Raw genomic sequence first — 25,706 nt, 5'->3', positions numbered from 1 at the left:
GGAAGAAAAAACACCCTTGTCACACGAAGTTGTGTGCTTTCAGATGCTTGACTTCGGGACCTCAAAATCTAATTCTGAGGTCTCAAAATCAAATTCGTGGAAAATGACTTCTTTCTTGAAAACTACGTTACTTCAGAGGGAGCCATTTCTCACAATGTTTTATACTATCAACAGGTCCCCATTGCTTGTTACCAAGTAAGTTTTTGTGCTAACAATTATTTTGAGTAATAACCAATAGTGTCCACTTCCTTTAAGGTATTCATTGGAGGGGGTGGGGGAGACATACATTTACCAGCAATAGGTACCATCGCTTCCGGATGTTCATTTCCATCTAGACCAAAGCCTCGTGTCACCGCGAACTGTGACACAACAGCAAAGGAACTTATACCTGCATCAAGAATAAAAAACCCAGTCAGTTTACCCTTGTGGTTTATTGACCCAATTCACATGACGTCATCATCAGAATAATCTTGGATGCGCCATTTTGGTGGTCAAAGTCAACGTGTGTTATTCAGTGAAGTGCGCATTTTAGGCGACGCAGCGTTTACGCGTAAACCTATTGACCACCAACATGGTGAGCGTGGCATCAGTCGCAGCAGATGATGCGTGTGCAAGGGGTCAATACTGATATCTGAAACAAAAAGTCTCATCCCTTTAGGGTGATCCCCTGGCTGCCACGTCCAAGGTTGTATCATAAATTGGGTGTGGTCCCTGGCTACACAGCAATTAATGGTTGTATGGCTGAATTAACTGGCACCCCCGAACAAAGATATTGACAAAATAGGGACACCGACAACATAGGGACACCGCAAACAAACCCCCAAAATCAAGAATAATATCATGGTTAGAAACTCTGCTTTTAACTTAGTAAAGGCATTGTACACCTTTGGCTTTGTAAACATTCCAATTGTTTTAAGCCAACATGAATGTAGTTATTTACAATAAAATCAACCTGAAAACATTGTGAGGAGAATAATTAGTTTGGAAACCGCACTGCAAGTACTCAATAATTATTCATATAGCACCTGTCCAGTTGGACAAATGAAGCGGTAAAGGATAGTTTGGAAACGACACTGCAGAGCATCCAATAATTATCCATATATGACATGTTGGATGGGCGCCTGTCCAATAATTGCACAAATGGGATGAGAATAATTAGTTTGGAAACGGCACTGAAAAGCATCCAATAGTTATCCATATTGGACATGTTGGATGGGCACCTGTTCAAAATTTGCACAAATGGGACAAGAATAATTAGTTTATTGACACTGCAAAGCATCCAATAATTTCCCATATTTGGACATGTTGGATGGGCGCCAGTCCAATAATATCACATCTAGGGCGAGAATATTTAGTTAGGAATTGACACTGCAAAGCATCCAATAATTTCCAATATTGGATGGGCGCCTGTCCAATATTAACTTTTGGAGCATTGCAGGTGTAGATCTTTAAAAAAAAAGTACTTACTTCCGCACGTTACGTCATCACTATTAATTATGAACCCAATACTGCAAGCACAGGTTCGTGAGGTTGGGCCTGTTGGCAAACAGATGTGTTGACAGCCTCCGTTGGATTGTGAGCATCCGTTGGACGTCGGACCAACACGTACAGAGACTCTCAGGGCCTTCAGGTCCTGTATTCCGGTCCGCATCACTGTCGGGCTACTGCCGTCATTCTTATTCACTCTCATTATTCTCTCAAACGCAGAGTCTGGACAGAGGTTTCATTAAACATTTAGCATTATTATCATTGAGGGAATTAAAGAGTAGGTGAGAGGTTCTCAAACTGCCACGACCCTGCAGTGTTTTAAACGGTCGTTTAAGAACGAGTTACTCTTTTATTCCCATTCAAAAAATGCACTTTTGTGAAAAAGTAAAACTATTTCACAATTTTAGACAATCTGTGACAAAAATCTTAAGCGAATTTTCCAGATGGGCTTGTTAGGTAATTAGCTTATCTAATGACCCACCTGTGTAATACAGGAAATTTTCATAAACAGCTACACCCATTGGATGATGCACATCAGTGACAAGGACTAGCCTGTTTGTTCCATCCACGTTACAGCGCTCAATCTGAAATCAAACAAGCAACATTAGCCAAGAACGAAGAGAAAGAATGTATGAAGTACAAATTCTCATCAGAAATTTGAATCCTGCCCCAAGAGGCGCGTGAGTCATCTTTATATGGCGTGTCGAGGCCGAGTTGTTAAGAGCACTGAACTCAAGCTCTGGTGTTTTGGCTCAGCAGAGTGTGGGTTCGAATCCCGGTCGTGACACTTATGTCCTTGAGCAAGATACTTAATCATAAGCTTCTCTCCACCCAGGGGTAAATGGGTGCCTGCGAGGGCAGAGATGGTTCTTGTGATTGATTAGCTTAGTGCGCTACTTGATCGGCACCGGCTGTATACTCCCCAGGGATCTGAGATGGTTTAACGAATGATTTAAGGCCCAGTGACCAGGGGTACTAAAGTTGGAAGCACTTTGAGACACCCTTCGGCTGTATAAAGCACTATGTAAAAACCGACTATTACTAATATTACTATTCATAAATACCTCAGACAGTCATGTGGGTGTGTATAAACCTTTATTTATGACCGGTAAAAAGTGTTAATTCATGGGCGTGACACGCGACCTTGCACCTGTTCTTTTAAGACAGTTTCTTCATTCCTATTGGTCGAGAGCAACGGCTGAAACAGTTGTGCCACATCACGCGATATGCGCGTCGCGCACAGCGTTCCCTTATAAGGAGTTGTTTACCCGAGGGCGGCGGAGGGCTGTACCATTTCATAGCTGGAGGGGTGTTGTGTTGAAAGAAATCATTTAACAATTATAATTTTTTCATTTATTTTACTTTTTGACCAAAAAGTGTTGATGTTTTTGACTGAAAAGGTATTTATGAATGGGAATCAAAGTGTGTTGAATTGGTTTTCAACTAGTGGTTTAAACACGCCGAGGCCTGGTTCTTGATAATGTACATCGACTTCGTCTCGGTAAAATTATCAAGAACCAGGCCTCGTTGGGATTAAACCACTAGTTGAAAACTTCTTCACCACACATTGATTCCCTTATTATTATCTGAATGAACTCAGCATTTTTTACACTCAGCAAGTTAGCTTATAATAATTTTTACTAGAAGGGCATACTACATGTAATTGACTGTAAACAAAATCACTCGATGCAGTATGTCAACATGTAGGAAACAAGGCGAAGCATAGCTTTTGTACCTTTTCCCTAGAAAACTGGACAAATCTACAAAACAACATCAAACAGACAAAGACAGGACAATACAATAGAGTGACACTCGGTACTTACCACTTGGTTGGTGCTTTCTGACCAGTACAGCATGTGTTGCTCAAGGTCAATAGTGATAAAGTCAATGTGGCCAAGGTTAGTGGTGACCAACGACTGTATACCTGTGCCATCCATATTAGCCTTCATGATCCCGGGCTGGACACCAACTCCGCCATTTTCTGCCCAATACATCATCCTGGGAGAACAATAATAACAATTATAACTCTTAAAGACACTGGACACTATTAGTAATTGTCAAAGACCAGTCGTCTCACTTGATGTATCTCAACAGAAGCATAAAATAACAAACCTGTGAAAATTTGAGCTCAATCGGTTGTGGAATTTGCCAGATAAACATGAGAAGAGACAAACACCCTTGTCGTGGAAAATCACTTCTTTCTTGAAAACTACATCACTTCAGAGGGAGCTGTTTTTCACAATGTTTTATACTATCAACCTCTCCCCATTACTTTAATCAAAAACGGTTTTATGATAATAATTGTTTTGAGTAATTACCAATAGTGTCCACTGCCTTTAAATATTGCTTGTCCCAAAGCCCTTGTTATTTAATTACAGACATGACAGGTGTGCTAAGCTGATGTAAGGTGCAAACTTCAAGAAAAAAACAAGAAGTTGTGCTTTCAGATGCTTCCCAGTGAATTAGAGACCTCGGATGAGGTCTCAAATTCAATTCAAATATTTAAGTGAGAAATTACTTCTTTCTCAAAAACTACAATACTTCAGAGGGAGCCGTTTCTCACAATGTTTTATGTATCAACAGCTCTCCATTGCTCATTACCAGGTAAGTAATTATTGAGTAATAACCAATATTGTCTAGTGCCTTTAATGCAGCGTGATTTTTTTTTCATGCAGACCTTATTCGTAACGGTGGGTTTCTATTTTAAAAATGCACAAACCCGCTGATCCATGGGAGAGTTGGACTCCTGCAGCCAATTTCACGGAACTTTAGGAACTGCATAAGTCCACTTGATGCGGAAGGCCATAAACGTTGCGCAAGTCATTGCGTAAAGTTTTGTGCTGCACCTGGAGAGAAGGTACAAATAAATAATCTACGTACCCACTCCCAGGGTCCAGGCAGATGGCGTCAGGGTCTGCCACACGAGAGCTATCCCCGCTGTTCTGGACGACGACCCGGCGATAGTTACTCTCACCATCCAGTTTGATGACTTCGATGGTATGCTTGTCTGGATTAGTCCAGTAGATGTTGCGGGAGAGATGGTCAAGGGCAATCCCCACGGGAGAGCCCAGATAAGCCGTAGGGACGAAGATCTCCGAGCTATTTATACCGGTGACCTCAGCGCGCATGATCGATCTCTTTAAGGGTTACCAATGAAAAATAGAAATTCACTCTTAGTCAGTTTAGTTGCATAATGAACAACATACGAGAAACGACCCCTTGCGTATGACGTCAAACGCTTGAAAAGCGCCCTCACTGGCGGTCAAAGGAGAAAAATGCTTGGACGATAGCTGTTCTTTGTGCGTGCTCATGAGCTCTGGGGTGGATTTCACAAAGAGTTAGGACTAGTCTTATCTCGCGTTAGGACCAGTTACTCATCCTAACTTAGGACTATCCATGCAATTTGTATATCTCCTAGGACTAGTCTTAAGTTAGGACAAGTCCTAACTCTTTGTGAAATCGACCCCAGAGACTGTAACGCTTAGCATTATTCAAGGGGTCAGGCTTGATAGATTCTGTCCTGGGCCCGTTTTTATAGAGCTGCTAAGCAGAAGCGAGCAGGGTACCAGTCACAAATTGTACATGTGACATGGTAGTTTGGCTGGTAACCTTATTCTGGTAACCATTGTTGTGCTTAGCAACTTTTTGTGCTTAAGCAGTTCTATGAAACTGGACCTGACCTTACTTGCCCTTGAAACTGTTTAAACTGACATTCAAATGGAGGTGTCTTTCACATCAATTCCCTCATTAATTCATTTCTTTCATGAAATATCTCAAAGTAATTTAAGTTCCAATCGCTCACTCACTTGATCACTCACAGGCAGGCTATGATATACAGAAAATAACTAAAAATTTACACTAGAAAATTTATTTACACCAAACATTGCAGACAATTCGAGAAATTCAGAAAGAAAACTTATTCAACAAACTGAAACACAAATGAATAATTCAGAACTTTTTTTTTTTTCTTATTTTGTTGTTGACACAATTGTGATTTTGGCCATAACCGGTAGGTGACTTCATCTAGCTGCCATCTTAGAGGTAAAACAATGACGAAACAATATAAACGCCGCTTTTTAACCTATAGGTGAGGGCGCCCTACTGATATGACATCATGTGCGTAAGGTCTATATTGACCCCTTGCACGCACATCACACGCGGGACTGATGCCACGCTCACCATGTTGGTGGTCAATAGGTTTACGTGTAAACGCCAAGTCACCTAAAAATGCGCACTTTACTGAATAACACACGTTGACATTGACCACCAAAATGGCACATCCAAGATTATTCTGATGATGACGTCAGGTGAAATGGGTCAATACAACAAATTATTGATAGATCCATTTTGTTTCAAACCTACTAGAGCACTATCCTCTTCATCATGTTCTTGATCTTCCGACTCTGACCAGTAAATGAAGCCTCCAGTTTCATCAAAGTCTAGATCGAAAGCATCATACTCCGTGGCTATCGCTTGCATCTGATTCAGAGATTGGTCGTCAGGGTCTAACGAGATACCGTTAATTAACCCACGTTGAATCACCATGAGGAAAGGGCCGACCCCTGTCATGACAATTTTAATAAAAAAAATTATTTAAAGGCACTGGCTGGACGCTACTGGAAGTTACTCAAAATTCAATTCAATTCAATAATACGTTTGTTCCATACTCTTGTTGAAAAAAAGAACAATTGTGAGAATTAAAGGGAAGGTACACGTTTGGTAATTACTCAAAACAAATATTAACTTAAAAACTGACTTGGTAACGAGCATTGGAGAGCTGTTGATAGTATAAAACATTGTGGAAAACGACTCCCTCTGAAGTAACGTAGTTTTTGAGAAAGAGGTAATTTCTCACTAAAATAATAAAAGACTTCTAGCTAGAAGTCTTTTATTCTTATCTGAAAGCACACAAATTCGTCCAACAAGGGTGTTTTTTTCTTTCATCATTTTCTCGCAACTTCGATGACCAATTGAGCCCAAATTTTCACAGGCTTGTTATTTTATGGTTATGATGGGATACACAAAGTGAGAATACTGGTCTTTGACAATTCCCTTTCAACAGTACATAGAAGTTACACATATATACAGTGCATGTAATTAGTTGTCAGCATAAAAACTTATTGGTCACAAACAATGTAGAGACCTGTGTAGTTAGTATAAAACATTGTGAGAAACAGCTCCCTCTCAAGTTACATGTACATGTAACATAGTTTTTGAGAAAGATTTTTCACTGAAATATTTGAATTTGATTTAAAGACCTCAGAATAAGATTTTGAGTTAGAATTTGAGGTCTCGAAATCAAGCATCTGAAAGCACACAACTTCGTGTGACGAGGGTGTTTTTTCTTTATCGCAACTTTGACGACCAATTGAATTCAAATTTTCATAGGTTTGTTATTTTGTGCATTTGATACACCAAGTGAGAAGACTGGTCTTTGAAAATTACCAAAGGTGTCCAGTGTCTTTAAAGGAACATTACATAATTGGTTTTTGCTAACAAAACAGTTGCTGCCATTGTAATAAGCACTTCACACTTTATGTAATCCACCATACATTTCACATAAACTGACAAACCTGTAGAAGTTTTTGATTGATCAGCCATCTGGGTCGCAAGAAAAAAAGGTAACAAACGGTTTTCACATGACATCCATTAAAAAACAAATGAATAAAATGCTAACTGAGCGATAAACTCCAAATCATCAACATTAGACCATGTTACATAGGTTTTATGTAACGGATATATATGTATGCTTTCAGATGCCTGACACAAGGCGTCAGGGCCCGATGTCTTTTTTTTTTTTTTTTTTTTTTTTTTTTTTTTTTTTTAGTGAGAAATTACTTCTTTCTCAAACACTATGTTACTTCAGAGAAGGAGCATTTCTCACAATGTTTCATACTATCAACGGCTCTCAATTGCTCGTTACCAAGTAAACTTTTATGCTGGAAACTATTTTGAGTAATAACCAATAGTATCCAGTACCTTTTAATAAGGTTAAATTACTTATATATGTGACCCGCTCTGTGAAAATGAGTCAGATGTTGACAATTTAAAGAATTGAGTTATATGCATGGCTGGAAAGAACACACCAGCAGCAGTAATTTGGTGTATGTCTAAGCTTTGGGGTGTATCAGGTTGCTGAGTTACTCCATTTGAAATTAGACAGTATATAATTTTTTTGTTAAAAACGAATAACAAGTAAAGTGATGTTTTAAACTACCATTTCGCGCAAAAGGATCCAAATTAGACTAAAGTATGATCACAAATATTTGTATTCATACCTTTATTGCCTAAAAAAAGGTGTTCTTAAGGTTTACCATGCAAACATAAATCTTAAAAAGCAAAATATAATATAAAAAATTATAAAAATATGCATCTACAGCAGTTGTACGTGGGCCTACGTAGATTCTACCACTTTTTTTGAGCGCCTACTGAAAAATCATAAGTTGACCTTTGTTGTAACTTACGTCTGCATGTTCCATCTGTTTGTAGATCCTGGCCAGCCGGACAGAGACAGGAAAAACCAGGATCATTTGACGACAACACACATAGGTGGGTGCACGGATTTGAAACACATGGGTTAGCAGCTGTAGGAGAAAAGAGCCTTATTATTAACTTTAAAAAAATAACAATAATAAAGACAGCCCTCTTACAGTGTTTATTTTTTGTTTTTGTTTTGTTTTCTTATTCGAATAATTTATTTATTTAAAGTAATTTATTAGTTTCTTTATTTGAGTATTTACTGTATTTTCCTTGTTTCTTGCTTTTTTAAAACTGTTTATCAAAAAGAGAAGTGGTTCGCCCCGGTGTTCCTGGCTGTGGCTGCTATATGCGCTGTAGCACCTTGTAAACCCTTAAAAGGTGCTACAAAATTGGGCCACACAATTCATCACTGAAATAACCTATCTTTCTGCAAGTTCGTATATACAAACTCAGCGCTCTGAGTACCTTGTTTGGTAGTAGATACATGCGCTATATAAGACTTTAATATTAATATTATTATTATAATTATTATCATAATAAATACCTGTTGGCTGGATAGCTGGATGAAATACGTGTAAATCAGTACTGAAGTAGCGCCAGGGTGAAATGACCGTCTTATTCTCCCCGTTAAACTTCTTGGCTTTCAAAAGAACTCCAGACCCAGAGTTGATCCAGTATATATAGTCTTCAAAAATCGTCAGCGCAATAAGCCCTGTAAATTGCTGCCATGAAGAAAATGATGATAATACACAGTGCTTTTAGATAGATAGATAAACACGTAGCTTAAAAGGGTTGATTCAAAATAGTTATCGCAGCGTAACTGAATTGCAACTATGGTACATCATTTTTAAAGGTTAAAAGTACATTAGTAAATACCCCAGACAGTTTCTCTACTCCTATTGGTGGAGAGCGCGTCACGTGGGGGTGTTTAAGCGTTTGATAATGACCAGCTGGAGCTGTTTATAAGCGGCTGGCTTCCGCGCGTCGGGTGCGCACGGTTGGCTTGTGCGTAAAGCGCTTGCCTCTCACCAAGGTGACCCCGATTCGATTCCTGGTTGGGGCCAGATGTGAGTTGAGTTGTGCATTGGTTCTCTGCTGTGCCACGGGGGTTTTTCAGACTATCCGGTTTTCCTCCCTCAGGAAAAAATCAAACACTTTCGATCTTGACTGTGCTCCCTGGTCATAATGGGTTGATGTTGCTGGCAGCTGAATGAGCCCTTGCATGCCTGCTTCTCGAACACTTTGTAGCCGTGCCTTCGCAATTCAGCTCGAGCTGCGAGTAAGGACGATAGCCCACCAAATTTAAAAAGAAAAATTTATATATATTTATATATTATCACGCGGAACGCACAATTTATAGCTATTAGAAACAGAGCGTAATCTATTTCTAAGCGCCCGTGCGTACACACAACCCTAGCGCCCCAAACAGATTCTTCACAAAGTTTTTTAAAAAAATATTTCAAATCTTGAATTTTCAATTGTCAAAGTGTCTATAATTGTATTTTTTTAAAGTTTTTTAACAAAAGGGCATTCATAAATACCCTGTGTAAGAGCTCGTCGCTACCCTTTTATTCCCTTATTTATGAATGGGAATAAAAGAGTAGTGACTCGTTCTTAAACGTCCGTTTAAAACATTGCAGGGTCGTTGCCATGCAATAATAAAGGCCCTTTGGCTTCTGCTGGGGCCTTTATCAAACGGCAATGACCATGTCGGTTTTAAACGGCTGTTTAAGAACTTGTCGCTACCCTTTTATTTCCTTAATATTATATATCACTAGCAAGGAGGGAAAAAAAAGCAAAAAGCAAACACGCACCTATGGCAAAGACACACACCTCACCGGCACACCCAGAACAGAACAAAAACGCATGCACACACCCAATCTAACATAAGACAGAATTATTCTAGTACTCTCAAACTATCAAAGCCGGGCATAAAGAAACCCATTTCTAGAATTCACATGTTTTGGTCATGTAGGCCGATTACCAAGTCGTTACACATCCACCCTCACTTTGCTTTTTGCTCTGCAAAGGTAAAGCCATTGTTCACCACCTGCAGTTTCGCCGGTCAGCTAGTCCGCGGACCTGCAATCATGCCTAATTGATATTTAGATAAGCTGGGCCTCACAATTGCCGATGGGTCGCTCCACGGAGCCGCAAGAATACTCATGTTTACTGACATGTAAATGAGCCGTCGTGGCCGTGGACCTGCCCGAAACTCACCACAGGAACACGATTAATGCAATGGGTTCTTTTACGTGCATTACACAACACCCAAAGCATTCACCCTTGCCAGTCTGGCACCCCGATTCCATACTCACCGTGGAATGCACGAGCACTCTCCGCCTTCCAGTCCCATCATAATTACAGGAGTCAATAAAATCCAAGCGTTTATCTCCGAAGTAGAGTTTCTTGGTAGGTAAATCCACTGTCAAACCATAGGGATCCTGTAGATCCTCAGATATAATGACTTGGCGGTCAGTGCCGTCCATACTGGCACGTTCAATGCGTGGGTTCCGACTCCGGGCAACCCAGAAGATGTAACGACTCCTGAAATAATAATAATTATTATTATAATAATATTAATAGGGACAAAATGTGGATAGATCTGTTACAGAAGGCAGCGCTTTTGGGAACAGCGAGGATCTTAAGAAAGACCCTCGAGATCTAAGGCTACAGGACGTAGCCGACTTGAGGAGTTACCGGCACAAATGAAAATATGATCTTTCTTTTGCATCCTGTGATAAGATTAAAAATAATAATAATATTAATTGGAACAAATGTGAGGATAGATCTGTTACAGAAGGCAGCGCTTTTGGGAACAGCGAGGATCTTAAGAAAGACCCTCGAGATCTAAGGCTACGGGACGTAGCCCGACTCGAGGAGTTACCGGCACAAAGGAAAATATGATCTTTCTTTTGTTGCATGCTGTGATAATATGAAATAATAACACAGCATTTGTAAGGCCCACTTTCTCTGTATAACATTTAAAGCATCCGTACAGGTCAATCAAAGAATTTGAGAGTTTTGAAAGTGAGAAATGTCATGTGTATCTCCAAGATATTTAAGGCAGACTGTTCCACAGGCTAGGAGCAATGTTAGAAAAATGTAAGAAATAGTATGCCGTCTTTTATGCGCTTATTGAACTTGTTTTCTTACTTTCTTAAGATGGGCTCGAAGATTCACTGGGCTGCGCCTACAATATTTTTATCCAGGTTACTGTTTCACCATTTTCTTTTCAAACAATTTTTTTTTCAAATTGTAAAATCCACAAGTGCGAAGCAGCCGAAACGCCACGGGACATGAGACCCACAATGGTACGCATAGAAATTATTTTACATTATTGTAGTTGCACATTGTTGTTGCCAGGCATAAAGGCTAAACAAAATTTTAAAACGTTGATCATTTTGAAACGCGGAAGAGTTGCATGTCTGGTATTTATATGGCGATATTACATATATTACATGTATATCTGCATTTCTTAAAAAATTCAGGAAAAAATGTAGTTCCTTTTTAAAACGGACGAATCTCATCCATGAAAAAGTTACTTTCTATGAACGTATGCTCTTACCCTTCCGTAGGGTCCACGCACAGTCCATTACAAAGGCTGATATTCTGAGAAATTAGAACTGATCTATGGTTCCTATCCAAGCTAGCAACTTCAATGAGTTCCATTATGGAGTCCATCCAGTAGACATTTCGACCAACCCAATCCACAGCCATTGCTGTTGGAGCTTGGATACCATTTCCAAAAACCTGAAGGACAAGCATTGTTACATTATTATTATCAATTTGTTACCCATCCACTGATGCGTGTTAGCACTGTATACTCAGTACTTCCCCCGAGTCCTGTGAACAAATATCACATGCATATTACTCGGGTGGGATTCGAACCCACGACCCTTGCAATTCTAGAGCAGTGTCATACCAACAAGACTACCGAGATGGCCAGTAGCTAAAGGCAGGCCGAATCCTTTTAGCAGCGGGTACAACAACGATATGTAATATGTTAAATTTGCATCGGGGATAAATAGTATTAATTTTATTTATCCCCAATGCAAATTTAACATATAATTATATATTATTATTATTATTGTTATTATTATTATTGATGGTTTATTAGAAATGAACCTGTAGCCATTGGCTAAATTGCTATAACATGATTAGGGGCAAGCTTTTGCCTAGTTGCGTAAGATACAGTGAACCCATACAAAAGTCTGAAAGGATGTGCGGCACACTGGTACCGGGATTCGCTCATCTGGAGCCTGCTATAAAAACATCTTGCGTTTGCGTATAAACCAACTTTTAGTAGTTTCTCATTCGGGCGTAGATTTACAACAGGTGTTTCAAAACACTTAAGATGAAATAAACATCCTTGTCCCAGAGTTTTAGCTTTGTCTATACATAAACTATAACCGATTAATTGTATATTTTATTTAAAAGCTAAAAACTCATTTAAACAAGTAATGGGTTTTGTTGTTGTTCAGATTAGGCATTCAGAATAATTTAAAGCAAAGATTCAATTTCGTAAACAAAAGTTAATTGTTTTCTGGCGCCGCTGCGCGCGAGACTTGCACAGTCTATTGACAACAATGGCCTTACCTCCTCCGTGTCTGTTCCATTGATGTTCGTTTTGTACATAGAATCACTTTCAGCTTCTGCATAATAGATGTAACCGGTCGACGCGTCAAAATCAGCAGAGAATACTCGATGGGATCTGTCATTCATAACGTCAAACCACACGCCTGTGTGTAGGTTGTATTTACGCACTGATTGCCTTGCAGTAAGTATGAGGTATGGAGTGGAAGGATCTGTCCGGGGCATCATGAATAATAAAAAAAACAATTGTATTTTGAGTGGGGTCGGCAGTATGCTACCCAGGAAGTTGATATAAACTGCTCACAAAAAGTAAGGAAACTTTTTTCAATCCAGTTTATTTGTTATTATTTAATACTCTCTTTGTATATGGTATATATCAATGCAAAGCTGAACTGTTCCTCTTTAAAATGATACCACAGTCGCAATGATTACATGTTGCTGGACGTGACCACGTTAATGAGAATGAGACAAAGTCAAAAATCAAATGTGCCAAAATTAGCAATTTTGTGTTACTGTGTGAACAATCAAATTCACTGTAATTCAAACAAGCATGACAACTTACTGATCTTAATCCACTTTATTGAGACAAGAAGCTTGTATAGAGCAAGACAACTTACTGATCTTAATACACTTTATTGATACAAGAAGTTCAGTAACGAGTGGATGATCCGAAGGCGTTGATGGCAGCCTGGCACCTTCTTCTCATGCTGCACACAAGTCTTGTGATGCGCTGGTGATGAGGGATGGCGCAGCCACAGTTGATGTGTTGGTGGTTCTGGCGCAGACAGCGAGGCCAAGCTGGTCCCACAGATGTTCCATGGGATTCAGGTCTGGACTAATAGCGGGCCAATCCATCCGGGCACCCCAACATTTTTCAGGTAGTCAGTCACCAGTCGGGCTCGATGGGGGCGAGCGTTGTCATCTTGAAAGATGGCATTTGGTCCAAGAGTCTGCAAGTATGGGACTGCATTCGGCTGTAGAATATCATCTTGCAAATACCCACCAAACAAGGTGTTTTTCATGAGATGAGGGTTAATTGTGTCCGATGAGCTCACTGGTGCAATTCATTTTGTAAACCATTAATGGTTCTGAAAAGCTTGATCCGTTCGATTATTGAGCATTACCTAGTGACCATTCACAGACAACGGTAATTTTGGCACATTTGATTTGTGACTTTGCCTCATTGTTATTCGTGTAGCCAAGTCCAGCAACATGTAATCATTGCAAATGTGGTATCATTTTAAAGAGGAACAGTCCAGCTTTGCATTGATATATACCATATACAAAGAGAGTATTAAATAATAACAAATATACTGGATTAAAAAAAGTTTCCTTACTTTTTGTGAGCAGTTTATTGAAAGACACTGGACACTATTGGTAATTGTCAAAGACCAGTCTTCTCACTTGGTGTATCTCAACATATGCATAAAAAAACAAACTAGTAACAAATTTAGTTCAATCGGTCATCGAAATTGCAAGGTAACAATGAAAGAAAAGACACCCCTGTCACACGAAGTGGTGTGGTTTCAGATGCTTGATTTTCAGACCTCAAAATCTAATTCTGAGGTCTTGAAATAAAATTTGTGGAAAATTACTTTTTTCTCTAAAACTACTTCACTTCAGAGGGAGCCGTTACTACCAACTTCTCCCCTTTACTTGTTACCAAGTAAGGTTTTATGCTAATAATTATTTTGAGTAATTACCAACAGTGTCCACTGCCTTTAAGGAATATCACTATTCAGATATGGTATAAACCACAAGGGAAACTGACTGGGTAAAGTTATAAATGATTTGGGGGGTTGAACAAAGAATTGACTAAAGTGGGATTCAAACTGACGAACTCCAGATTAGCGTGTCGATGCTCTATTAACTGAGCTATCTAACCCTATGTTGGCGGTCTCCCTATTTTGGCAGTATCTTTGTTCGGGGGCGCATCTGTGTATCTGAAACGCGCACATGAACGTTACGTGTACGAGGATGATAATAGTCTGTTGGGGTGTTATAAAACAAATATTGACTGCTTTTACTCGTGATAAGGTTAAAACTCTGACTCTCTCGGTGATCCCTGGACCAATCCATTTTAGAACGCTCTGGAATCACCTTGGGAGTACAGTTTTAACCATAGCACTCGAAGCAGTCAATATTTGTATACAATAAATATAAATATGAATAGTAAACTTGCAGTACAACCGTAAGTAAAATCTCTTTTGAGGGAGTGTAGGCTTTGAAAAGGGCCGGTTTGGTCTCGACGATTCGAACAGTACTCTGCTCGTCTTAAGGAGAATGCTGGAATAATTATATTATAGTTGGAATACACATATAATAAGTTACCACACAAGTGCGGGTTGAATACGGAAAAATTGTTGTGCTTCTGCGTCCCATATTTATCTTCAAGCAAACTTGGCGCGTGACATAGAACACACAATACGCATGGTAGTGATATCAGCCGTGCAATATAGGTTTTTATCACCACTCCATTCTGCCAAAGCGCGTACTTGAAGATAATAAGGAATACCACTATTCATATATGGTATAAACCACAAGAGAAACTGACTAGGTAAAGTTTTAAATGATTTTTGGGGTTGAACAAAGAATTGACTAGCGTGGGATTCGAACCAACGAACTCCAGATTAGCGTGTCGATGCTCTTTTAACTGCCCTAGCCCTTTGTTGGCGGTCTCCCTATTTTGGCAGTATCTTTGTTCGGGGGCGCATCTGTGCATCTGAAACGCGCGCACGAACGTTATGTGTACGAGGATGATAATAGTCTGTTGGGGTGTTATAAAACAAATATTGACTGCTTTTACTCCTGCTAAGGTTAAAACTCTGACTCCCTCGGTGATCCCCGGACCAATCCATTTTAGAACGCTCTGGAATCACAGTTTTAAACATAGCACTCGAAGCAGTCAATATTTGTATACTATAAATAAAAATATGAATAGTAAACTTGCAGTACAACCATAAGTAAAATCTCTTTTGAGGGAGTGTAGGCTTTGAAAGAGCCGGTTTGGTCTCGACGTTTCGAACAGTATACTCTGCTCGTCTTCAGGAGAATGCTGGAATATAGTTGGAATATAGTTGAATATTGTTTGGCAAGGACTTGTTACATACCAGACGCCTTGCATGTTCTCCTGTTTGGCTCCAAGAGATACCCATCTGCACATTGACAGATGAAGCTTCCTCTTGCGTTTGTGCAGGCCTGACTACAGCTGTCTGGAACCGTGCATTCATCAAAGTCTGTCAGAATAAAATAAATAAGAAAATAATAATAATAGGGAGTCAAAATATGTCTGGTTTTCAGTAACACAATGTGTGTATCTACTTGCCAGGTAGAGTTTGTTCTTAGAGAACTGTCTTGCTTTATTCTACTACCGCGGAGTAGATTGTTCAGGTGTTTGGGAGACTTCTCAGTTCTGGAAAGAACTGTCCTGCTTATTAACTATTACCTGGGCGGATGGTATAGAAATAGGTTGGGACTACTACTATAGCTAATAGGATCGTAATTAACTGTACCACCGCGGAGTCGGTTCTTGAATCATGACTAAAGCAAGCAAATCGAAATGTTGAGACCAATTCAGAACTGACTCTGCGCTAGCACAGTAAATTACGATCCTATAAGCTAAAGTAGTAGTCCAAGCCTATTTCTATACCATCCGCCAAGGTAATAGTTAACAAGCAGGAGAGTTCTTTTCAGAACTGAGAAGTCTCCCGAACACTAGAACAATCTACCTCGCGGTCGTAGAATAAAGCAAAACAGTTCTCTGAGAACAAACTCTCCCTGGTAAGTTAGCTATACACATAGTGTTACTGCAAACCAAATATATAATGATACCTCACCATGCAACGCCTCAAATCCTATAAAATAATAGGGACGCTTAGCAGCAAGCTCCACGTGAACTTCAGAAAACTGCATACATGAAGTTACCACTTTTCACACCAGCAAACATTGTGAGAAATGTCTTCCTCTGAAGTAACGTGGTTTTAGAGTAAATTATAATTTCTCACTAAAACAATAAAAGACTTCTGCAGCCAATTTCACGAGTTAGGACGAGTAACCCGTCCTAAATTAGGATGAGTTACATACTTGAACACAGAACTGAACCCGTCCTAAGTCCTAAGATGATTCCTAAGTTAGGAATAGTTTGGTGAAATCGACGGCTGGCCATACAGACGCCCTTTTATTCCTATCTGAAATCACACTATTTTGTACTACAAGGGTGTTTTTTCCTTCATCATTTTCTTGCAACTTCAATGACCAATTGAGTCAAAATTTTAACAGGTTTGTTTTTTTATGCATGTGTTGGGATCAAGTGAGAATACTGGTCTTTGACAGTTACCAAACATGTCCAGTGCCTTTAATACAATTGAACTTTAAACAAAGACCATGGAGGAAGGAAGAGAAGGAGCTGGAACGAAGGGACTTCAAAAGTTGAACCCGTGGTACCGCGGCCGTTTAACCACCTCGTAATCACTAACATACCTTACACAAACAATGGGCGACCTGGCGTGTGTGAGTTTGCGCGTGCGCACTTGGTTCTTCACTGTCGGGGTATTCTTTTGGTTACTCTGTGGTTTTGAGGGTCGTTCGAGCTCCTTCTCTTCCTTCCTCCATGGAAGACACTGCTCTAGAATTGCAAAGATTGTGGATTCGAATCCCAACCGAGTAACATGTCTGTGATATTTTTTTCACAGGACTCTGGAAAGTTCTGAGTATACAGTGCTAACACACATCAGAGTTGATCTAACAAATCTTTTTTTTGGTATACATACCAACACACTCCTTTGGGTTGCTCAGCTGGTAGCCTGCAGGGCATTCGCAGGCCGCTCCGAAGGGTGTTTGTAGACAGATATGGCTGCATTGTCCGTTAAAGATAGAACACTCATCAGAATCTAAAACAGTGTCAACAAACAAGAATATACAAAAAGCGAGAAGTTGTGATTCTCCATTTACCCTATTCCTTAACCAGTTTTCTTATCAAGAAAATCCCAACGTTCCAATTTCATGGGTTTGCTAAAAGGCAGTGGACACTATTGGTAATTACTTAAAATTATTATAAGCACCAAACCTTACTTGGTGACGAGTAATGGGGAGAGGTTTGATAGTATAAAAACATTATGAGAAACAGCTCCCTCTGAAGTAACATAGTTTTTGAGAAAGAAATAATTTCTCACTGAAATGTTTGAAAATTGAATTTGACATCTCAGCTGAGGTCATCGAGAAAAAACTTCTTCACTTCAGAGGGAGCCGTTTCTCAAAGTGTTTTATACTATCAACCTCTCCCCATTACTCGTTGCCAAGTAAGGTTTTATGCTAATAATTATTTTGAGTAATTACCAATAGTGTCCACTGCCTTTAACTGAATACTTTTCTCATAGTCTAAACATAACTCACTACAGTCGCTGCCTTCGTCTTCCCCGTTGGGACAATCATTGCTCTGATCACACACTGAAGCAAACGGAACACACTGCGTTGTGTCTGGACATTGCCAATGCTCAGCCGGGCAGGCAAATTCAGGTACAGCTACAAAACAAAACAATAGGAACACAAATCTTATCTTACCTACATGTACATGTACAGCTATATAAAACAAAACAACAGGATCACATACCTTTTTACTTTGGAAAACACTTCAGGGAATGAACGAAAATATAATTTGTAAATTTTAACCTACATGTATTACCTTAGGATTAGTGTGCCTGCATTCTACAAACTGAGCCACCATTGCCAACTAATAGGCAAACGCACTTTTTACTTGCACAAATAAAAAATTACACCTGTATAAAATAATTAAAACGCAAGAGCACATTGTTAGTGTCCACTACTGGAAGCACTGCACACCGTTCCCCATCTGGATGCTGAATAGGCTTGGATTAGAACCCACATAGATTAATAATTTGGGGGGCTAATCATCCTTACTCGCAGCTACATGTAAGAGCTGAATTGCGAAGGACGCGGCTACAACGTGTTCGAGAAGCAGGCATGCAAGGGCGCATTCAGCTGCCAGCCACATCAACCCATTATGACAACGGAGCACAGCCAAGATCGAAAGTGTTTGATTTTTCCTGAGGGAGGAAAACCGGATAGTCTGGAAAACCCTCGTGGCACAGCAGAGAACCAACGCACAACTCAACTCACATATGGCCCCGACCGGGAATCGAACCGGGGTCACCTTGGTGAGAGGCCAGCGCTTTACGCACAAGCCAACCATGCCACCCTTAGATGTAGATGTAGAAGTACATACATTACACCTAATTATTAATCTTATTATTATGCAGACAAATCTGTGCTCATTAGACTACAAGATTTGGGGCAAAAAGTAAACTATATTCCTAATATCGCCACCAAAACAAATGGTCAACGTAGTTTTCAGTTTGCTGCACCTCATTTATGAAACAATCTCCCTCTACACATCAACCAAGCTTCCACTATCTCACATTTCGAAAGTCTTCTCCAAACATTTCTGTTCAATTCATCGTAAAAGTAATTTTCTCTTGTTCATCTGATGAGCGCTTAGAGACTACTTTTGGAGGTGCTATTTTAGGAAATAAAATATAACACAAATTCATGACAAACAAAGGCTTTGAACCAAATACTAAGACAATTATTGTCAACTTACGACAGTTTTCCTCATCACTAGCGTCTGCACAGTCATTTTCCCCATCGCAAACCCAGTTTTGAGCTATACAAGTATATGCACTACAGGCAAATCCTTCACAAGTCACTTCCCCTACAAAAAAAAAAGCATAATCATCTACAATTAAGAACTAAGGAATTTGAAAAGAAACTTGGAGTCGGAGAGAGAGCAACGGAGAGGGTCATGGTAGGAATTACAAGCAAGGACAGGGTCAGAAATGAGGACTTGCAAAAGAAAACAAATGCCAGGGACATCATACAGGAATTAAAAACAAAGAAATGGAGCAAGGCGCCATGATAACAGATGGACACATTGCATTACGGAATGGGCCCCAAAACACAATCGAGACGTAGAGGCAGACCATGGTGTTGGATGGACGACATCAGAGAATTCAATTTATCTCAACATACATGTATGCATAAAATAACACACCTGTGAAAATTTTAACTCAATTGGTCGTCGAAATTGTGAGATACATGTAAGAATGGAAGAAAAAAACACCCTTGTCGCACAAGTTGTGTACTTTCAGATGCTTGATTTACCTCATCTGAGGTCTCGAGTTCAGTTCAAATATTTTAGTGAGAAATTACTTCTTTCTCCAAAACTATATTACTTCAGAGGGAGGCGTTTCTCACAATGTGTTATACCAGCAACAGCTCTCCATTGCCCGTTTCCAAGTAAGTTTTTATGCTAACAATCATTTTGAGTAATTACTAATAGTGTCCAGTGCCTTAAAAACAGTCTTGATTTTAAAATGGAGGGAAACATGCACCAGGCAAGGAGTTCCAAAGAAATGCAGCTCATAAAAAAAAGCTGTTGGAATGTCTCTTATTTTTATTTTACCATGGAGCTATAAAAAAATGTATAGCTCTATGGTTACACATTTCAGCAAAGCAAAAGTGATACCAATTTTAGTTTTATGATAACAATTATTTTGAGTGATAACCAATAGTTTCTGGGGCATTTCAAGCCTGACTTTTCAGGATCAAACTAAGCCTGAGCTGAGACCATCCGGAACTTTTCAGTCAGCAATTATTTACGACCTGAGCGCAACTGCGATGATTTTAAGACAATCTGAAACAGTTGCCGCTCGTAAAAAATAAACAGTCTCAAGAGTTGAACAGTTTCAACTTGTAAGACGTGAGGGCATGATTTCTCAGTTGTTGTCACTGCAATGCCGACGGTTTGTCTCTTACCACAGTCACTTGGTTCGTCGGACCCATCTTCGCAATCAGCCACACCATCACATTGCCAACGCTTTGATATGCAGGTGCCGGTGGATGCACATGTTATATACCACTGTGAGCATGAGGTTGAGTAGGTGTCTAAAAGAAAAACAAACAGGATACAGAATGATTAAACCGTTGCCTTTGTCAGTTGCTGGATTTCCCTTTCTTTAACTGTTTTGGTAATTCCATTGATTTATTAGTCTGCCAAGCGTACCGACATATGGTGTTCAACCTTGTGAGCTGGTCGTCGTATATAAGTGAGTCCAAACAAAGTTGACTGGGATTCATGATTAAAAAATTTTAACAAAAACTGACACTCAAAACCCCAGTGAATCACATATTAAACAAGCGTTTCTAAATTAATCTTCAAATTAAATACTTACTTCATAAATGTGTGAACAATTTTTACATTAAAGTGCCATTATGAGATGTTTGGATGTTTTTATTGGAATTATTTTTATTGTGTAAGTAAACGTTTATCAATGTACATTCATAAACACCTCAGACAGTTTCGCTATTCCTATTGGAGGAGAGCGCATCACGTGGGTGTGTAAAAACCTTTGTTTATGACAGTAAAAAGTGTTGAAACATGGGCGTGACACGCGAGCTTGCACCTGTGCGTATAAGACAGTTTCTTCATTCCTATTGGTCGAGAGCAACGACAGGGACAGTTGTGCCACATCACGTGATACGCACGACGCGCGACACGCACAGCATTCCCTTATAAGGAGTTGTAAGGCCTCGATGGGATTAAACCACTAGTTGAAAACCTCTTTACCACACATTGATTCCCTTATTTAGTTTGCAGTAACACCCTACCCCAATAGTGTCCAGTGCCTTTAATGTCTCTTTAGGTTGATGTGACACAATGCACAATTTTCCTTTAGTTTTTACTTTTATTAATTTATAATTCAAAGCCCTTCCAACATTACTACCCTGATCACTGGGCCTTTTAATTTCTTAAACCATCTCAGCTCCTGGAGAGTATACAGCCTGTGCTGCCAAATATGTAGCACACAAAGCTAAACCAACCACAAGAACCATCCCTGCCCACACAGGTACCCATTTACCCCTGGGTGGAGAGAAGCAATTAAGCTAAACCAACCACAAGAACCATCCCTGCCCACACAGGTACCCATTTACCCCTGGGTGGAGAGAAGCAATTAAGCTAAACCAACCACAAGAACCATCTCTGCCCACACAGGTACCCATTTACCCCTGGGTGGAGAGAAGCAATTAAGCTAAACCAACCACAAGAACCATCTCTGCCCACACAGGTACCCATTTACCCCTGGGTGGAGAGAAGCAATTAAGCTAAACCAACCACAAGAACCATCTCTGCCCACACAGGTACCCATTTACCCATGGGTTGGGAGAAGCAATTAAGCTAAACCAACCACAAGAACTATTTCTGCCCACACAGGTACCCCTTTACCCCTGGGTGGAGAGAAGCAATTAAGCTAAACAACCACAAGAACTATCTCTGCCCTCACAGGTACCCATTTACCCCTGGGTGGAGAGAAGCAGTTAAGCTAAACCAACCACAAGAACCATCTCTGCCCTCACAGGTACCCATTTACATGTACCCCTGGGTGGAGAGAAGCAATTAAGCTAAACCAACCACAAGAACTATCTCTGCCCTCACAGGTACCTATTTACCCCTGGGTGGAGAAAAGCAACTTTAGTTCTTGCTCAGGGACACAACTGTCATGAACGGGGTTCAAACCCACATTCTGCTGAACCGAAACACCAGAGCTTGAGTTTGGTGCTCTTATCGGCTCGGCCACGCCACCCAACTTATGACGTCAATACTTACCACAATCTTTTTCGTCTGACCAATCTCCACAGTCATATTGACCATCACACACATACCGTGGAGAGATGCACTCGTAGCCGTTAGCACACGCCCAATTAGCCCAATAGCTTCTGGAGCAGTTCACGGTACCTGTATATAAACAGAATTATAATGACCGGGATTCGAACACACACTCCGATGACTTAGCCAGTCTTTAGTTTATAGGATTTGGGTACATTTTGTAGCACAAAACCTACAAATGTCCACAGATTTACATTGAACTTACAACGTTTGAAGATAATTGTAGTAGAAAGCTTATCTTTACATATTACTGAGTAAATCAATTTCACTAAAATATGTTTAACATGCTGAGATAATTTTTGTCTCATGAGATGAAATTTATTTTTTTGTGACTTGTTTTACTCATTTCTCAAAAACTACAGCACCTCAGCCCGTAATATTTGACGGGAAGCTTTCTACCATCATTATCTTCAAACTGTGTAAGTTTAATGTAAATCTGTGGACATTATGCCCCTTTAAAAAAAAAAAAAACAGAAATAAAAGCGTAACGTAAAACCTTGAGCTTTGAGTTTTGGTAATTTTTTCAAAGGTTTAACCTCTGTGATGCAGTCAATCAAACTGAGCGATTTGTTGACCCAGGTTATTTTTGTGTAGATTTGCAAATGGCATAATCCATGCTTTAATACTGTTAAAACCCCACGTGCATACCACCTTTGATTCAGAAACTGAGAAACACCACCATGAGATGTGAATGTATAAAATCAGCGCACTTGCACACGCGTCTCCTATCTGCCATTTTGGGGGGTCAAAACATGCACTAAAAGATGATACATGTGTTTACACGCACATTGGTGTGTAAACGTGTACCATGCCTTTTAAAGCCATTATACACTTTCGGTACAGAAAGTTCACAGATTTACAAATAACTTACAGGGTTTACAGAAGGTAATGGTGAAAGACTTCTCTTGAAATATTGTTCCATTAAATGCTTTACTTTTTGAGAAAACATTAAAACCATATCAATTCTCGATAGCGAGAATTACGGATTTATTTTAAAACACATGTCATGACACGGCGAAAAGTGCAGAAACAAGAGTGGGTTTCCCGTTATTTTCTCCCGACTCCGATGACCGATTGAGCCAAAATTTTCACAGGTTTGTTATTTTATATATAAGTCGTGATACACGAAGTGTGGGACTTGGACAATACTGTTTACCGAAAGTGTATAATGGCTTTAAACAAATTTTGACCCCCAAACTGGCAGACAGGAGACGCGCGTGTACGTGTACGTGTACGCACGTTGTGCAATGGGTTAATACCCAGTCCACCATTGGGGGTTTCTCACTCTTGCTATACTACAGTGTACTCACCACAATTAGCCTCATCACTGAGGTCTGGACACTGATTGAAGCCATCACAGACATAACGTTCAGGGAGACACAATGAACCCGATTCACAGGTAAAATGATCAGGTGGACATGTGTAATCCTCTGTCAACATAAATATTGTATATTTATTAAGGGAATACATTGTAAAAGGGTAGCGACGAGTCTTAAATGTTTGAAAAGTTTTCAAATTGGCATTTATAACTTACGACAATAACATTCACATACATGTATGCTGCAGCGAACTACTTTTTCAAGTTATAATAACTATGGCACTGGACCATATTATCTCTATGGGGTTTTTTTTCCCCACCGTGGTCCGGAGGTTATTTTTCATAATTTTTCAGGATTGCAGTAGTTAGAGTTACAATTGCTAGGGTCTGGGCCAAGTGTCACACTTTTGTCTTGTCGGACTCATATGTTTTTTACCTGGCAAACATGCAGCAATTAAAACAACTTTTTAAAACCAGCTCTTTTCAGAGATTTACACATGGTTGTACCCGCAAGTTTACTATTTATTTATAGTTTCTTCTGATTTCTCCACACCATGCAAAGCTTCAAACAATACTTAAAACGACTTTTGTCAAATTGATTTCATCATTTTATTATTATTTGAGTAGGACGTAGTAAAAGTCTGACATACAGCACAGGCTTTGCCTCACTTATGACAGTTGGATTTGCTTTTTGTAACTAATTCTGTCCAAAATGTGTTCTTACCACAGTTTATTTCATCTGAGCCGTCTGGACATTCAGTGTTAGTATCGCAGACCCATCTCTGCGGTATACAAGAACCATCGGCGCAATGGAAACTATCTTCATCACATGTGTTACCTTTAAGACAAAATACAAACTAAATTTACCTGCATGTAGAGTACTATTGTAAAGTTCCAATAGCAATTCTTAAAGGCACTGGACACTATCGTTAATTACTCAAAGTAATTGTAAGCATAAAAACTTACTTGGTAACAAGCAATGGAGAGCTGTTATTAGTATAATTATATAAAGTTGAGAAACAGCTTCCTCTGAAGTAGCGTAGTTTTTGAGAGAGGTAACATCTCCCTCAAATATGAAAAGACTTCAGGACTGAGGTTATTTTTTAGGCATCTGAAAGCACGCAAATCTGTGCAACAAGGGTGTTTTTCTTTCGTTACTGTCTTGCACCTTTGATGACCAATTGAGTCCACAATTAAACAGATTTGTAGTTTAAAGCAAACGCCGGTGTGGCGGTTTCAGTCTTCCACCGTGTTCAGTTTTCCGGGTGACGTAGTCGGACATATCAGCACGTAGTTCGAACGGTTTTAGCTTTCCAGCGTGTTCAGTTTTCCGGGTGACCTGTCAGATACCGCCGCGAGTACCCTGGCGAGTACTGTAGTTCTCTCATCAGTGACCCCAAATTGTTTATATTACGATTCTTTTCTGTGTAGTCACATAATCTCTTGCCCCCATCTTTTCATGTATTCATGGGTACAACTTTAGGCAGGTCACACTCTGCTTGCATATAAAACAACTCATACGATCCACGCGTTTGCCGCTAGTTGTACTCGACTCGTGGACGCCGCCATGACAGCTACCGGAGGGTAACGGACGACTCAATACGGCACTAAAAATGGACTACTTTCGCTTGCTGTGCACAGGCATCGCATGACGTAATGCTACCGTATTTGGTCATTCGGAAAACTGAACACAGCGGAAAGTTGAAACCGCCACACCGGGGTGCAAAGTGGGAATACTGGTCTATGACATTTACCAAAGGTGTCCAGTGCCTGTTATCAGATACTCTATTAGCTTGCCAACAAAGGCATATTTAGTGAACTTAGTAATAGTGTTAGAGGTGTGCGTTTGACAAAAAAAAAGCTTCAACCTTTTTTCTGAGGACAAGGAGGGTGAAACATTCTTTTCAGGGGGGGAGGGGGGCATTATGGGCAAATTAAATCGAAAGTTCCTAAAAACAACCCTTTTTTCAGCATCCCGTATTTATGCCTTGTATCATTATTCTAGGTCAATTTAGTTTGCATGCAAATAGAAAAAAACAGTTTTTAAAACATTAAAATGATTACATAAAAGCTTCTAGAATGCAA

At 39.8% G+C, this 25,706-nt stretch overlaps 1 protein-coding gene across 3 annotated transcripts in view; it reads right to left on the bottom strand.

Annotated features, from left to right (window-relative positions):
• LOC117291674 (low-density lipoprotein receptor-related protein 2-like) overlaps positions 1-25,706 on the bottom strand; it is a 137,700-nt gene that overhangs the window by 70,696 nt on the left and 41,298 nt on the right. For 2 of the 3 annotated variants that reach the window (XM_033773520.1, XM_033773522.1), the window contains 19 exons: positions 24,346-24,459; positions 23,614-23,733; positions 22,244-22,372; positions 20,395-20,523; positions 19,181-19,291; positions 17,956-18,084; positions 17,334-17,453; positions 15,675-15,800; positions 12,568-12,776; positions 11,537-11,721; positions 10,287-10,515; positions 8,513-8,690; positions 7,953-8,072; positions 5,851-6,050; positions 4,369-4,625; positions 3,312-3,486; positions 1,970-2,072; positions 1,468-1,710; positions 287-388 (listed from right to left, as the gene is read on the bottom strand). In XM_033773520.1, coding sequence (XP_033629411.1) covers positions 287-388; positions 1,468-1,710; positions 1,970-2,072; positions 3,312-3,486; positions 4,369-4,625; positions 5,851-6,050; positions 7,953-8,072; positions 8,513-8,690; positions 10,287-10,515; positions 11,537-11,721; positions 12,568-12,776; positions 15,675-15,800; positions 17,334-17,453; positions 17,956-18,084; positions 19,181-19,291; positions 20,395-20,523; positions 22,244-22,372; positions 23,614-23,733; positions 24,346-24,459 — 2,979 coding nt within the window. The remainder of the gene's footprint in view (positions 1-286; positions 389-1,467; positions 1,711-1,969; positions 2,073-3,311; positions 3,487-4,368; positions 4,626-5,850; positions 6,051-7,952; positions 8,073-8,512; positions 8,691-10,286; positions 10,516-11,536; positions 11,722-12,567; positions 12,777-15,674; positions 15,801-17,333; positions 17,454-17,955; positions 18,085-19,180; positions 19,292-20,394; positions 20,524-22,243; positions 22,373-23,613; positions 23,734-24,345; positions 24,460-25,706) is intronic. The other variant, XM_033773521.1, reaches the window with a different exon arrangement.

Source organism: Asterias rubens, chromosome 6, assembly GCF_902459465.1.
Source record: "Asterias rubens chromosome 6, eAstRub1.3, whole genome shotgun sequence".
Classification (NCBI taxonomy): domain Eukaryota; kingdom Metazoa; phylum Echinodermata; class Asteroidea; order Forcipulatida; family Asteriidae; genus Asterias; species Asterias rubens.
Note: the sequence above shows the minus strand (reverse complement) of the source record. Positions and strands in the feature narration are given on the sequence as shown.